General features: G+C 29.0%; 1 protein-coding gene and 2 long non-coding RNA genes across 4 annotated transcripts; 1 reads left to right on the top strand and 2 right to left on the bottom strand.

Moving 5' to 3' along the window:
- Positions 1 to 1,093: 1,093 nt before the first annotated feature.
- LOC130670303 (uncharacterized) lies at positions 1,094 to 2,733 on the bottom strand. Its single transcript, XR_008990350.1, has 3 exons — positions 2,586 to 2,733; positions 1,393 to 1,554; positions 1,094 to 1,284 (listed from the first exon to the last, which is right to left on the bottom strand). It is a non-coding gene; the product is annotated as an uncharacterized LOC130670303 (long non-coding RNA).
- Positions 2,734 to 4,531: 1,798 nt separating this feature from the next.
- LOC130667479 (uncharacterized) lies at positions 4,532 to 7,825 on the top strand. Its single transcript, XM_057469085.1, has 3 exons — positions 4,532 to 4,859; positions 5,190 to 5,541; positions 7,501 to 7,825. Exons 1-3 carry the CDS (start codon positions 4,651 to 4,653, stop codon positions 7,687 to 7,689), a joined length of 750 nt encoding a protein of 249 aa, XP_057325068.1. The 5' UTR covers positions 4,532 to 4,650; the 3' UTR covers positions 7,690 to 7,825.
- Positions 7,826 to 8,741: 916 nt separating this feature from the next.
- LOC130668100 (uncharacterized) lies at positions 8,742 to 11,108 on the bottom strand. Of its 2 annotated transcripts, XR_008989954.1 has the most exons (4): positions 11,014 to 11,108; positions 9,870 to 10,029; positions 9,176 to 9,306; positions 8,742 to 9,019 (listed from the first exon to the last, which is right to left on the bottom strand). It is a non-coding gene; the product is annotated as an uncharacterized LOC130668100 (long non-coding RNA). The 2 variants fall into 2 exon arrangements; XR_008989953.1 differs by lacking the exon at positions 8,742 to 9,019 and having other exon boundaries at positions 9,038 to 9,306; positions 11,014 to 11,107.
- Between the last annotated feature and the right edge of the window lie 2,528 nt (positions 11,109 to 13,636).

Genomic DNA, 13,636 nt, shown 5'->3' with positions numbered 1-13,636 from the left:
CCAGAGTGAAGCGATCACCCGGGTCAAAAATAAAGCTTGATTCAGGCTCGCTTCGCCTTATTTTCTTTTGAAGTTATCGATTTGCCGACGATTTTTTGATAAGATCTCGACTTTTTCGACTTAAATTTAATTTTTTTAAACTTTTTGAACTTTTTTCATCTTAGTTTCAACTTATTCGTCTTTACTTTGAGCACAATAGTCATTCACCTTACTTTTTACTTGCTAAACCAAGTCGATAAAAAAGTCATTTATTCGCCTTACTTTCGCCTTAATATATAAAAATTATTTCACCTTAGTTCTGACTTTTTCGACTTGTAATTTAAGTCGAATAAGTCTACATCAAGTCAGTTTCGACTTGATTTAGACTTTTTCGCCTTACATTTTAAGTCGAATAAGTCTAAACCAAGTCAATTTCGACTTGATTTCAACTTTTTCGTCTTAAATCGTGACTAAGTAAGCCAGTTAAGTCTAAACCAAGGCGAAAACTTAAGATATTTCATACCTCCGTAAAAAAGTCGAGTTTGTCTTGTGAAAAACGGCTCCACATTTCGACTTGGTAAACCAAGTCTAAATCAAGTTTTATTTTTGACCCGCACAGAAAAAACAGATATCTCGAGTCAAGAAAATATTTTTGAAGACAAACGTTTTCGGGAACCAAGTCAAGATTTTCTTGAGCCAAGAGAATTCGTCTTGGTTGGAGAAGATTTCTACTTTATCTGAGAAAATTTAGGTCTCCAAAAAAATTTTCTTGAATCAAGAATATTTACCTTCAGTCGAGAATTTTTTTTTTTGTGTGCAGGCATTATTAAAATAACGAGTAAAATAAGAGACCTAGTACCCGATCAGGGAACTAGTACCTGATCTCTTCATGTATTTGTATGTGCATATTTGCTAAATTAATCTAAATATAGATATACAAATACATGAGTGATCGGGTACTAGGTCTCTTACTTTATTATACTTTATTTTAGTAGAAAATTTTTTGTTCGAGAATTATACATACAAGTAAACAGATTTTCTGAAAGTAATTTTTTTTTCTTTCAGTAACAATGGCTTAGATTTCTAAGGAGCATATCTTAAAGCAAAGTCAATATCAGTTTTTCACATATTTTTTTATTCTTATCGTATACATATTTGGATACAAAAAAATAACTTTTCCATGCGATTATATACCTCGAAAAGTTATTATCATTCACATAACTTTTCAAAGGTATTATCTTTAGAGCCACCTGTCCAACGATGCATAATGCAGCTTCCTTTACAGCAATCGCCACTATTTTCACACTAACAATGACACAATTAATTAATTTTGTAGAATTAAAAAAATTTTATCATAAAACATTTGAAATAGTGAATGGATTATATTTATTTATTTACGTATTTTATGCTTACCGGTTTTGTACTGGCTATGCAAGATCTGTCGTCCGATGATGAACCCCCACCGCCTGAGCAAGCTTCGACAGTGACTTGCATCATTGCAATAACAACAAGAAGGGCAATAAATTCAAACAGCACCTTTGACATTTTTTCAATCGAAATTGATCTGATCCAAAGCTAGATAATTTTAGTTTTTGATTAATTAACCGGTTTTATGTTTCAGTTGTTAATTTTCTGTAAATAAATTAAACGCTTTCTAGCTTTTAAATACACAGAAAAAAAGAATTTCTTGGCGCAAGAAATATTTTGTATTATGAATTGAAGACAAAAATTTTTCTTGGCTCAAGAATTTTTTTCTCGCCTAAAAAATTTTTTTCTTGTTCCGAGAAAATTTTTTCTTACCCCAAGAAAAGTTTTGTTTTCATTTTATGATACAAAAAATTTCTTGGGTTAAGTAAAAATTTTTTTAGAACAAGAAAAAATTTTTTGCGCCAAAAAATCCTTTTTTTCTGTGTAATAAAAACTTTATGCGAATATAAAAACTGTTAATAATAAATAATGGATTTGTGCAGAAGTCTAAATTCTACCATGAAAAAGTTAATAAACCACATAGATCAAAAATATGTAAATATATATAAAATACACTTATCCAAAAAACGAAAAAAAAAAACCCGAGTAAAACGTTAAAAAATTCTTGTTCTATCTCGTTTTTTGGAAATTTTTTATTTTTTTTTCTCTTTACCTTACATTTACTTAATAACTAACGGAAAAATGCAAGGAAACCCGAAAAAAATTAATTTTTTCATTTTGGTAATGATTACACAAATTAAGAAACAAGATTTGTTCCTTTAATTGCTTTGTAAAACTTTGAGCAATCGGCCCGGACAAACGGTTCAATGGATCGATTTGAAAATTTCCAGGGCTTTTGGGGGTACATTAAGCTGTAAAACCACCTGGCAACATTACCCTTTCCATCAATATTCTTAAAGCAGCGGTTGATTATCTAAAAAACCATAAAAAATCCATTTTTTGTAGGTTTTTCAAATTGATAAAATTAATAATTTTATTGCCGAAGCGGGCGGGATCTGCTAGAATTTTTATATATTTTTCTACGTATTTTTTATATATTTATATATTTTTTTATATATTTTAACATATAGTTTTTTATGGGGGCTATTCATGTATTTTATTTAATATAAATTACTTACACGATTAATAATTTTTGTTTGCAAAAAATGAACGTTGTCTAACAGCGAAAAATTGCGAAAAAATGAACAATTTACTTACTAGTAAATGACTTCACAGACAACCGTATTTATAGTTATTTTTAACTCCCACTTTGATTTTCCCATTTTTCATTTTCTTCGACTAATGTTTTAACACCCGCTATCACTCCTTCGTGACTGAACCCCTTCCCATCCTTGATTTTCCACACGACTGCCCCCTATATTCAAATTCTTCGTTTATTTATAAAATTATAGAACTACACATATTCATAATATTAATTTTTGATCATAATATTTTTTTTTTTATTTAAAAAAAAAATCTAATCTTGATGTGAAGTAGGTTGGAAAATACCACGGGTTCAAAAATTTATATAACGTAACTTTTTTTATCAGAATGACACCCAAATTTTTTAACGGATCGCAAAGAAACGATAAAATTTATTTTTTATTTTATTCGATGGAAATTTTTTTTTGTTACTAGTGATAAGTATATATGCGCATAAAAACTCATTTGAATTTTTAATGACATGGAAAATTTTTTCAATGTCAAATACTTATATGTAAGTCGCAAAAAAAAAAATTTTACTTATCATAAGCAGTTAAAATGAGTCATTATGTACATCAATACAATCATATTATTTAAAGGTTTATTTTTTTAACATTAGTCCTTTAAGGAGGACCACTAGTGTAAAATTTTGAAAACTAAATTTTGCACGACTCTTAATGGAGCCAGTGGATTTCTTATTTATTCAAATTAAGAGAGTAGGGTTAAAATGAGTAGAAAGAGGCATACCGTAATAACATAATTCTCTCTTACTGCACAGATACGAATTCACAAGGCTTTTTGATTCGTGCACTCCCCAAATACTCAACCGATCTTTCAATTTTAGAACTTGATCAATGTAATTGCCTGAAGAATCAGTATACAAAATTTTATAATCATCCGTCGAAAATTTTCAAAGACATATAACAATGGTTTAATGACATTTTTACCATAACGCAAGAGTGAATCATGAAACTTTGAACCCTTATTAAACCTGAAAAAATTATCGTAAAACAAGATATAAAAAAAGGAAAATATAGATTTTTTTATCAGCTATATATCAAGTTTTTTTTTTAATAGTAAGGATAGAAATTCGAAAAATATCATCGGTTCTAAAATACATGTATCTGATAATTGAAAAAAAAAAAAAATTTAATTAATAGATAAAGATGAGTCACTGATTTTGCAATAACTTTAACTTTTATTTTATATTGTTTTAAATCTCACGATTTATATATTATTTTTTTTAATTTATCTCATGAGTCGTAAACTTTTATATATTTATTGGAATATAAAATTTTTTACGAAATTAATAAAAAAATCTAATCTTTATGTGAAGTAGGATGGAAAAATACCACGGGGTCAAAAATTTATATAACATAACTTTTTTTCATCAGAATGGCACTCAAATTTTTTGACGGATCGCAAAGAAACGATACAATTTATCCTTGGAGCAATTTCTAGCTTGATTAGGCTCGCAGATGAACCAATCAGTCAATTAGTTTAGAATTTGGAACCGCTTAAAGATTTCGGAATAAAAAAATTCAACTTTTATCGTTTCTTTTTTTTTATAACTTTATAATGAAAGAAATTAGCAAAGTTTTGTTAAAAGTAAATTAAAGCTGATAAATTAAACTAGAATTTTTATTTCTATTTTGTCATAAAAAATATTAAAATGGCTTTAAAAAAAATGGAAATTTTTTTTATAAGATCACGACTAACATATTTTTTAAAAATCTTATCTTGTGAGTCGTAAAAAATTCACATATCTATTGTCGTATACATATGCTGATATGTCCGTAGATTTAATAGCTTGAGAATAATAAGAATTAATCGTTTTTTTTTATTCTAATTTGAAATATAAATACACGAGTTATTTTATAATTTTCCACAAAAAAAAAAAAGTTTACATTGACACAGAAATTATTTTCGAGTTCTTAAAGAGTGTTCACATAATTAATAATTATTATTTATTGTGCTAAATTTTTTTTCTCTTCTAGAAAAATGATTTTTAAACTGTTGATTTTATTTCTTAACACCGGAATATTGGTACATTCTTTTTCAATGGTAGAAGACGTTGAATCATATAATGAACCCACTAATATGTTTTACGGATGGGATTTAGAAATTTCCAACACTCAAATGTGGTCTACATGTTATGGTACATTTATCGCACCGCGGGTATACATCACTGATCCTATATGTCTCGAACGGTAAATCTAAAAAAATTAAATTTTATAAAATAGCATTTTTTTATTTTACTTAAATCGGAGAAGGTCCAGCAAAATTGAGTAGAGGGATATCCGAAAAATTTTATCCACGAAAATTAATTAGTTGTATTATTCAAGGAAATTTTCTCAATGCCGATATATTTATTTGTCGTAACATTTATTCGGGTAACAAAAAATTAAAAAAAAAAATATTTCAAAAATTTCACCTATAGCTTTTTTAATTTTCTACATGTGCATATTTTTAGTTTTTTTTTTTCGTAATTTATTTGTGGAAAAATAAAACCGGAAATTGCTAATGTCTGTTAATTTCAGGGTTCCTAATATTACTAACAGTTATATCAGCAAAAATGTCCACGGTAATGAAACAAGTAAGAGAATAAATTTCAATGTCAGTAACATACACTACAGTGAAGACTTAGATGAAACTTTCAATAGAAATAAACGTAAAATAGCAGTAGTTATAACTAATGAACCAGTTGAATCTGAACAAGATAAAAATGGATACGTGAAAATAAATTCAAATCTTAATGATATTGATATAGACGAGTGTTTCGTACCACATTATAATGGTTGGAATATAACATTTACTTACTGTGATTATGTAGTGTTCGATAATCGTTATGGAAATCCTGCTAATATTTATTGTCTTGGCTCCGAGGATGTTGTGAGTACATTAAGACATTAGCGTTATTTCAAAATCACTATAATAGTAAACATCAAATTTTTTTAACCATAAAAAAATTATGGTAAAAAAATTTTTTTAACCATAAAACAATGAGTGTAGAAGGAATTTTTTTGAATTGCCAGCATCTGTCCAAAAATGGACCAAATGAAAACTGTTTCTTTTCATTTTCTTCGTTTTTAAATGTAGTTTTCAGAAAAAAATACAAAAAAATTATTCAGAAGGTCCTTTTATTTTTAAACTTGATTTTTCGAACCAAATTCAAATTATTTCGAACATTACCAGTTAAATTTATTGTTTTTATTTTTTTTTTCCAAATTTGAAAATTTTCTGAGCACTCTCAAAAATTTTAAGCATGCTGTCATGAAAAATAAGGCTAGTTGTAAATAATTTTTTTTTTCAATTGGAAAAAAAAAATATAAATCGAAAAAACATCACTCTGAAAAAATTAGAGGATCTGCAGAAAATGTCAAAGTTTCATATAAAAAAAAAAAATCAAAAATCAAAAATGGTAAACATCGAAAAATTTTTGATTTTTTCTAAAAATCTACAAAAAAACAATGAAGATAGGTTGCAATAATTTTTTTGTATTTTTTTTCAAAAAGTAAATTTAAAAACAAAAATTTTGAAAAAAAAAACGTCCCAATCAGTCGAATTTTGAGAAAGTTATAGCTATTTAAAATAAAAAAAGCCATTTTTTTCAAAAATTTATAACTTTTTTTCGGTTGGGTGAAAAAATTTGAAAAAATTATGAGAAACATTTTTGATAGGGTAGAAAAAGAGAAAAAATTTTCAGCCAAATTAAAGGGGTCGAGTTCAAAAGTGGTTGATTTGGCGTGGAATGCCCCATATATATTAGGGTGTTTCAGAAAAAACAAATTTTTTTTTTTGGTATTCAAAAATTGAGAGTATACCTGAAAATAAAAATTTTGATGCCAATCCGAGCTCTTAATAATAATATTAAGGTTTGCCTCAATCCATTTTTCTATTTTCCATTTAAATAACATAGGAAAAATTTTTTTTTTTTAGAATTTTCTAGCTTACAGACCACTCAACGGATTTTTATGTACAATGAAACTTTGTGTAGGAAATTGAACGCTCTACAAAAAAAGTCTCTTATCATTTTTTGAAAAATCCCACTGTTTAAAAGTTATTTAAGTTCCAAGTCAAATTTATAGTAAATTTTGAGATCTTTTCACTTTCTGGCGAAACCATCAGTCTTATTACAAAATGTCATAGAAACTTTTTTGTAGGTAATTTTATTCCTAACAAATTATTACGAATAAAATTTTTCGAAATTCCGCATTGTTTTCAATTTATTTTCATTTCAATGTCAAGCTCTTAAAATTAATCAGAAATATATTTTTTTAAGAGCTTGACATTGAAATGGAAATAACTTGAAAACAACGCAGAATTTCGAAAAACTTTATTTCTGATAATTTGCAAGAAATAAAATTATCTACAAAAAAGCTCCTGTGATATTTTTTGATAAGACTGATAGTTTCGCCGGGAAAGTAAAAAAATCTCAAAATTTACTATAAATTTGACTTGAAGCTTAAATAACTTTTCAACAGATGGATTTATCAAAAAATGATAAGAGACTTTTTTTGTAGAGCGTTCAATTTCCTACAAAAAGTTTTGTTGTGCATTAAAATCCGTTGATTGGTTTATGAGCTGGAAAATTCTAAAAAAAAAATTTTTTTTCCCGTGTTATTTAAATGGAAAATAGAAAAATGGATTGAGGCAAACCTTAATATCATTATTAAGAGCTCGGAATGGTACCAAAATTTTTAATTTTAGTTATACTTTCAATTTTTGGATACCATAAAAAAAAAAAATTGTTTTTATTTTTTTTGGAAACACTCTAATATATATGTGATTTTGAAATATTAAATTATTAAACCAATAAATTAAATAATTCCATTTTAATAAATTTTACAGTGGAATCTCGGAAGTGGTTTATTTTGTACCTTGAAAACAAATCCCAATGTCAATGTTTTAGTTGGAATTATAGTTGGACCCAACGATGGCTACAAACTCTGGAATGACCCGGCTCTGTTTATGGCAACTGTTGAAAACATTAGCGGATTAAATGATACTATAATGAACAATGTAAACGATGTGTTATAATTTCTTAGTAAAACTTAGAAATGAAAAATTCATTTCTTTCAGAAATTCAAATAATTCAAAATAATTACCTACAATATCGATGAAATAAAAATTATCTAAAATTGATAATTAAATAAATAACCAATTTAAAAATAAACACATTCGTTTATTCTTGATTACTCATTTTCTATCCAAATTACAGATTATTCAATCATTTACCCCCCCCCCCCCTCTTACACACACACACACATCACCCTTCTGTCATTCTGTGATTCACAAAACTATCACTTTTCGGATGCCATTAAAATCCCGTTATTGGTCGTCATACCCTAGTAATAATAAATAATTTTTCACCATACCTGCGCCGAAAGTTTAAATTCCTGCCCTGTTTAGAGCGAAGAATTAGTATATTACACACCTAGGGAGGAAAGTAGGACATGCCGACCCGCTAGTTTCCTAATTCCTTATCCATACTAGATCCCCATAGGAAATCGTCGTGATAACCCACATGGGAACCTATACTAGATTCCATATGGATTTGGCATGGTGTAGATTTCTGAAGTAAATCATATCGACACCCATCCGAAAACGACATGTGGGAACCCACATAAAAATCTAGGCCGGATTCTCATATGGATGTTTTCGATAGGGTATATTTTTTGCATCATTAAAAAATCCGCGGTTGTTGTGAGACTCGAACCCAGGTCTCTCAGGTTACGAGTTCTGACTGCTAACCACTGCGCTAACTCTGTTGACTTGTAATCTCTCTTTTTGAAATGCTAATTTATTCATAGAGTTTTCTTGATTTTAATAAATTTCCATTGTCTGTAGCAATTTATAGCCAGAGTGAAACGATCATTATCAAAATAATGAGTAAGGTAAAAGACCTGTATATGTATATTTACTAAATTCTACTAAATATAGATATACAAATACATGAGTGATCGGGTACTAGGTCTCTTAGTTTATTATACTTTATTTTAGTAGAAAATTTTTTGTTTTGAGAATTATAAATCAAGTATGAACTCCATTAACTCGGACGGTTAGTTTATGGAGAAGCGGAAACTTCTTGGAATTTCCGAGTCAACGGATGCCCCTTCTTCCTTAAAAGGAAACTATAACGTATGCGCTCTTACATCTACATGAATAATATATAGATAAATATAGACAGAGACATACAAATGTATAGTATCGGGTGGGAGACTGCGTAGCTCGTAGTGGGGGTCAAGATTGAGAGGAAGTTCCGAGATAATGGAGTCCGAGTTAATGGAGTTCGACTGTAAACAGATTTTCTGGAATTAAATTGTTTTTTTCTTTCAGTGACAATGGCTTAGATCCTTAAGGAACATATCTAAAAAAAAAGTCAATATTAGTTTTTCACATATTTTTTTATTGTCATCGCATACAGATAATTTGGGTACAAAAAAATAAATTTTTTTTTCAGTTATCGTCGGCCCTGTTAATGTGAACTGAATATATTTTTTTCTTAGCATGCGATTATATGTACCTCGAAAAGTATTATTATCATTCACATTCAGAATAATAGACGGTATGATGTTCTTGTCCCCACGAGTTAGTATATTCGTCACGTGCTTGCTGGCGGCAGGTTCCTGAACAGCAATCGTTAGAACTTGAGCACTAATAATAATAATGTTAATTAATTTCATAGAATTAGAAAAAATTTTTCTCATAATATTTCAAATAGTGAATTTGTTATCTTTATTTATTTACGTAGGAGAGGGGAGAGCAAAGTGGGTCCCTCAACATTTTCTATGCGTCCATAAATTCGGACGGATAATAGCTTATCGAAATTTCTTATGCAATGAGGGCTAAAATAGACCACCGAAACTGTTGATTAAATATAATTTATTAAGAAAGTTGAAGATAATAAAATTACGTTTTAAAGTTATATCGCAGCAGACTATTAAAATGACTTTTATATTATTAAAATACAATTGTTTTATAGTTATTTGCAAATATCACACCGTAAAGAATAAAAAATATCAAATCCGAAATTTTTTGGAGGGCCCAGTTTGCCCCTAATTTTCGATTTTTAAATTTTAATGGACGCAGTATAATGAAGTGAAAATAAATATCAAGGGTCTAAAAAGAAGTAAACGCGTAAAAAAAATTAATGATATTGTAATTATTTTCCTTAAGGGGCCCACTTTGCCTCCCCCCCTCCCCTATTTTATGCTTACCGATGATCCAAAGGGACTGCAAGAATTCGTCGGTGATCGACCTCCACCGCCCGAGCAAGCTTCGACAGTGACTTGCATCATTGCAATAACAACAAGAACGGCAATAAATCCAAATAGTATCTTTGACATTTTTCCAATCGAAATTGATCTGCTTCCAAAGCTAGATAATTTCAGTTTTTGATTAATTAACAGACTTTATGTTTCAGTTGTTAATTTTCTATACATACATTAAAAGCTGTCTAGCTTTTAAATAATAGAAACTTTATGCGAATGTAAAAACTATTAATAATGAATAATGGGTTTGTGCAGAAGTTTAAATTCGACATGGAGAGAAATTTATGGTAACCGTTCCTAGTACGTTTATGAAATAGCATCCCATACCTTTATGGTAATGATTACTTGGAATTATGGGATATAGGCCCATACTTTCTGGAAAATGTTCCCATAAGTATGGTAACAGTTCTCATATCGTATGTGAAATAATTATGATAGTGGTTAAGAAAAAAAAAACAAATTTCTGAAAAACAAAAACAAAACCCTGAGTAAAACGTAAAAAAATTCTTGTTTTATCTCGTTTTTCGGAAATTTTTTTTTTTTTCTCTTTACCTTACATTTACTGAGTAACTAACGGAAAAATGAAAGAAAATCCGAAAAAAATCAATTTTTTCATTTTGGTAATGATTACACAAAGAAACAAAAAAATAAAGTTGTAGCTGAATAAATTTCCTAAACGAGCCATAAATTGATTTTTCTGAAAAAAATTTTCCCGGCCCCGCAGACCCAAAAAACGAAAACCAAAAAATTTAGAAAAAGTTTGTCTCGAGCTATTTCCTATGATTCCGCAAAATCCGTGGCTCAAAAAATTATTTTGCTGAAAGATCTTCAAACTAGAGACTTCAAGCTTCAATTCGCTTCTTTATTTTTTTGATCCGATCATTTTTTACGGAAATACAGCCTTCCAAAAATCACTAAAAAATTTATAAAATTTTCTTGTTCCTTCAATTTTCTGGATAAGTGTATATGTATAAAAAATATTTTTATATTTTTTATATATTTTTCTACATATTTTTTATATATTTATATATTTTATCATATAGTTTTTTTTGGGGCTATTCATATATTTTATTTGATATAAATTACTTACACGATTAATAATTATTGTTTTCAAAAAATGAACGTTCTCTAACAGCGGAAAATTGCGAGAAAATAAAAAATTTACTTACTAGTAAATGACTTCACAGGCAACCGTATTTATAGTAATTTTTAACTCCTACTTTGATTTTCCCATTTTTCATTTTCTTCGACTAATGTTTTAACACCCGCTATCACATCTTCGTGACCGACCCCCTCCCATCCTTGCTCTTCCACACAACTGCTCCCTCTGTTCGAATTATTCGTTTATTTATAAAATTATAGACCTATACATATTCATAATGTTAATTTTTGACTAAAATTTAGTTTTCTATGATTGTCAAACCACAGAAAAAAATTTATAAAGGAGAGACCGGGGCATGAGAGCCCCCTAAGCCACTAATTATTTTTTGTGGCTTCTGAGCACCGGGTACAAGTTTTTTTTATTTAACTCGAACGAATTCATCATAATTTTGCAATAACTTGAAAAAAAATTTTTTCTGAGACACGATTACCCCTTTTACAAAATGATAAAAAATTTATATCCTCCAGATGACCCTCTTCTAAAATATGATTTTTAAAAAAATCTTTAATCTAAATTTTGAATTATTTATTATTTAAATAAACATATGCAACCAAATGAAATACTTATTTTTTATTTTATTCGATGGAAATTTTTTTTACGTTACTAGTGATAAGTATAAATGCGCATAAAAACTCATTTGAATTTTTTATGACATGGAAAATTTTTTCAATGTCAAATACTTATATGTAAGTCGCAAAAAAAAAATTTTACTTATCATAAGCAGTTAAAATGAGTCATTATGTACATCCGTACTATCATATTATTTAAAGGTTTATTTTTTTAACATTAGTCCTTTAAGGAGGACCATTAGTGTAAAATTTTGAAAACTAAATTTTGCACGACTCTTAATGGAACCAGTGGATTTCTCATTAATTCAAATTAAGAGAGTAGGGTTAAAATGAGTGAAAAGAGACATATTGTAACATGATACTCTCTTCCCGTATGAAAAAATAATAAATGGTTAAAATATATAAAATCATATATATGCTAAACATATACGAACTCGTATATGATGAATGTTATATTTTTTTATATAAAAAAAAATATATCAGAAAATATAGTTAAATTGGCCACGTATATTTTCTGATATTTATCATATATTTTGACCATATATGTTATTTTCATACGGGATTACTAAACAGATACGAAACCACAAGGCCGTTCTATTCGTGCTCTCCTCACCTGACACCCTACAGCTAATATGTAAAGGGTTAAAGATAAGTGTAATGTGTAGATGCTTCGACTCATGCAATAGTTTATTATCAATAAAAGCCCCAAAACTTCACTCTGTTTTTAAGCCTAAAATAGACTTTCGTGTCTTGGCATTCTCAAAATCTTTAGCCGAGTCAAAATTTAACTGAAGACAAATACAATAGCTTAGATTTATAAAAAGTCTACTTTAAAAAAAGTCACTATTAGTTGTTTAAATATTTTTTATTATCTTATCGAAAGCTAAAACATAAAATTTTTTTTGAGTTATACATAAGATTCACAAAAATTACGTAAGCTGTATAATCGTTGTGTGCTCATCAGCATGCGATCAAAAATCTCCAGTGATCTTTTCACCTAGCTTTTACATAGATTGGTGTGCATTGGCCGGAAGTACATTTTCCTGTACAACAATCGTTACGACGATTGCACTAACGACAAAAACAATATAAATTTTTTTCATAGAACATGATGTGTATTGAGTACATTATTTTTACATGGAGAAATTATGGTGTCTTAGCAAAGCCGGCTTTTGTTGGCCACCTAACGGAAATTGAAATAAACACACGCAAAAATTACTATGGCCATAGTAAAATTTCCAATGGTTACAATTTTTTATGACATAATTTTCTATTGTACTATATATGGCCATAGTAATTTTTCCGCGTCTTTATTTCAGTTTCTGCAGATGGTCGATAGTCTCGCTTTACTATGAAACCATAGCATTTTAAACGAAGATAATTTCTCCGTGTATTTTTTTACATATTTTATGTTTACCGACTGTCCATAATCATGGCATTTACTTTTCTTATTATTAATTGGACCCGAGCAAGCTTCGACGGTGACTTGCATCATTGTAATAATAACAAGACCGAGAATAAATATGAATAGTATCTTTGACATCATCCCGATGAAAATTGTTAGTTAGTCGATGAAAATTAACTGGTAATAAATGGCTTGACGTACTTGTATTTATAGTCGTCCCGATGAAAACTTGGGATTTTTTTCCCACCAGTTCTTTCCCCTACCACCATGATATTAGACCGAGCGCATGCGCGATTTGGATGTGCGCATATGCAAACCCAACATTTAAAGGGTGCGGGAAGGAACCATGGTGGGAAAAAAATCTCAAGCTTTCATCGGGATGACTAGGGTAAGAGCACCAGTACCCAGCCCCTAACCAGTAGCCAGCCGGTCATATACTTTAACATTGGTTCAAAATATATATAGATATAATTTAACATGAGGTGGCTGGCTACTGATTTGGGGCTGGGTACTAGTGCCCTTACCCTATATAGTCAATTTCAACGTCCACTATGATTTACCCCTTTCCCATTTTCTT

Source organism: Microplitis mediator, chromosome 1 (assembly GCF_029852145.1).
Source record: "Microplitis mediator isolate UGA2020A chromosome 1, iyMicMedi2.1, whole genome shotgun sequence".
Taxonomy (NCBI): Eukaryota; Metazoa; Arthropoda; class Insecta; order Hymenoptera; family Braconidae; genus Microplitis; species Microplitis mediator.
Note: the sequence above shows the minus strand (reverse complement) of the source record. Positions and strands in the feature narration are given on the sequence as shown.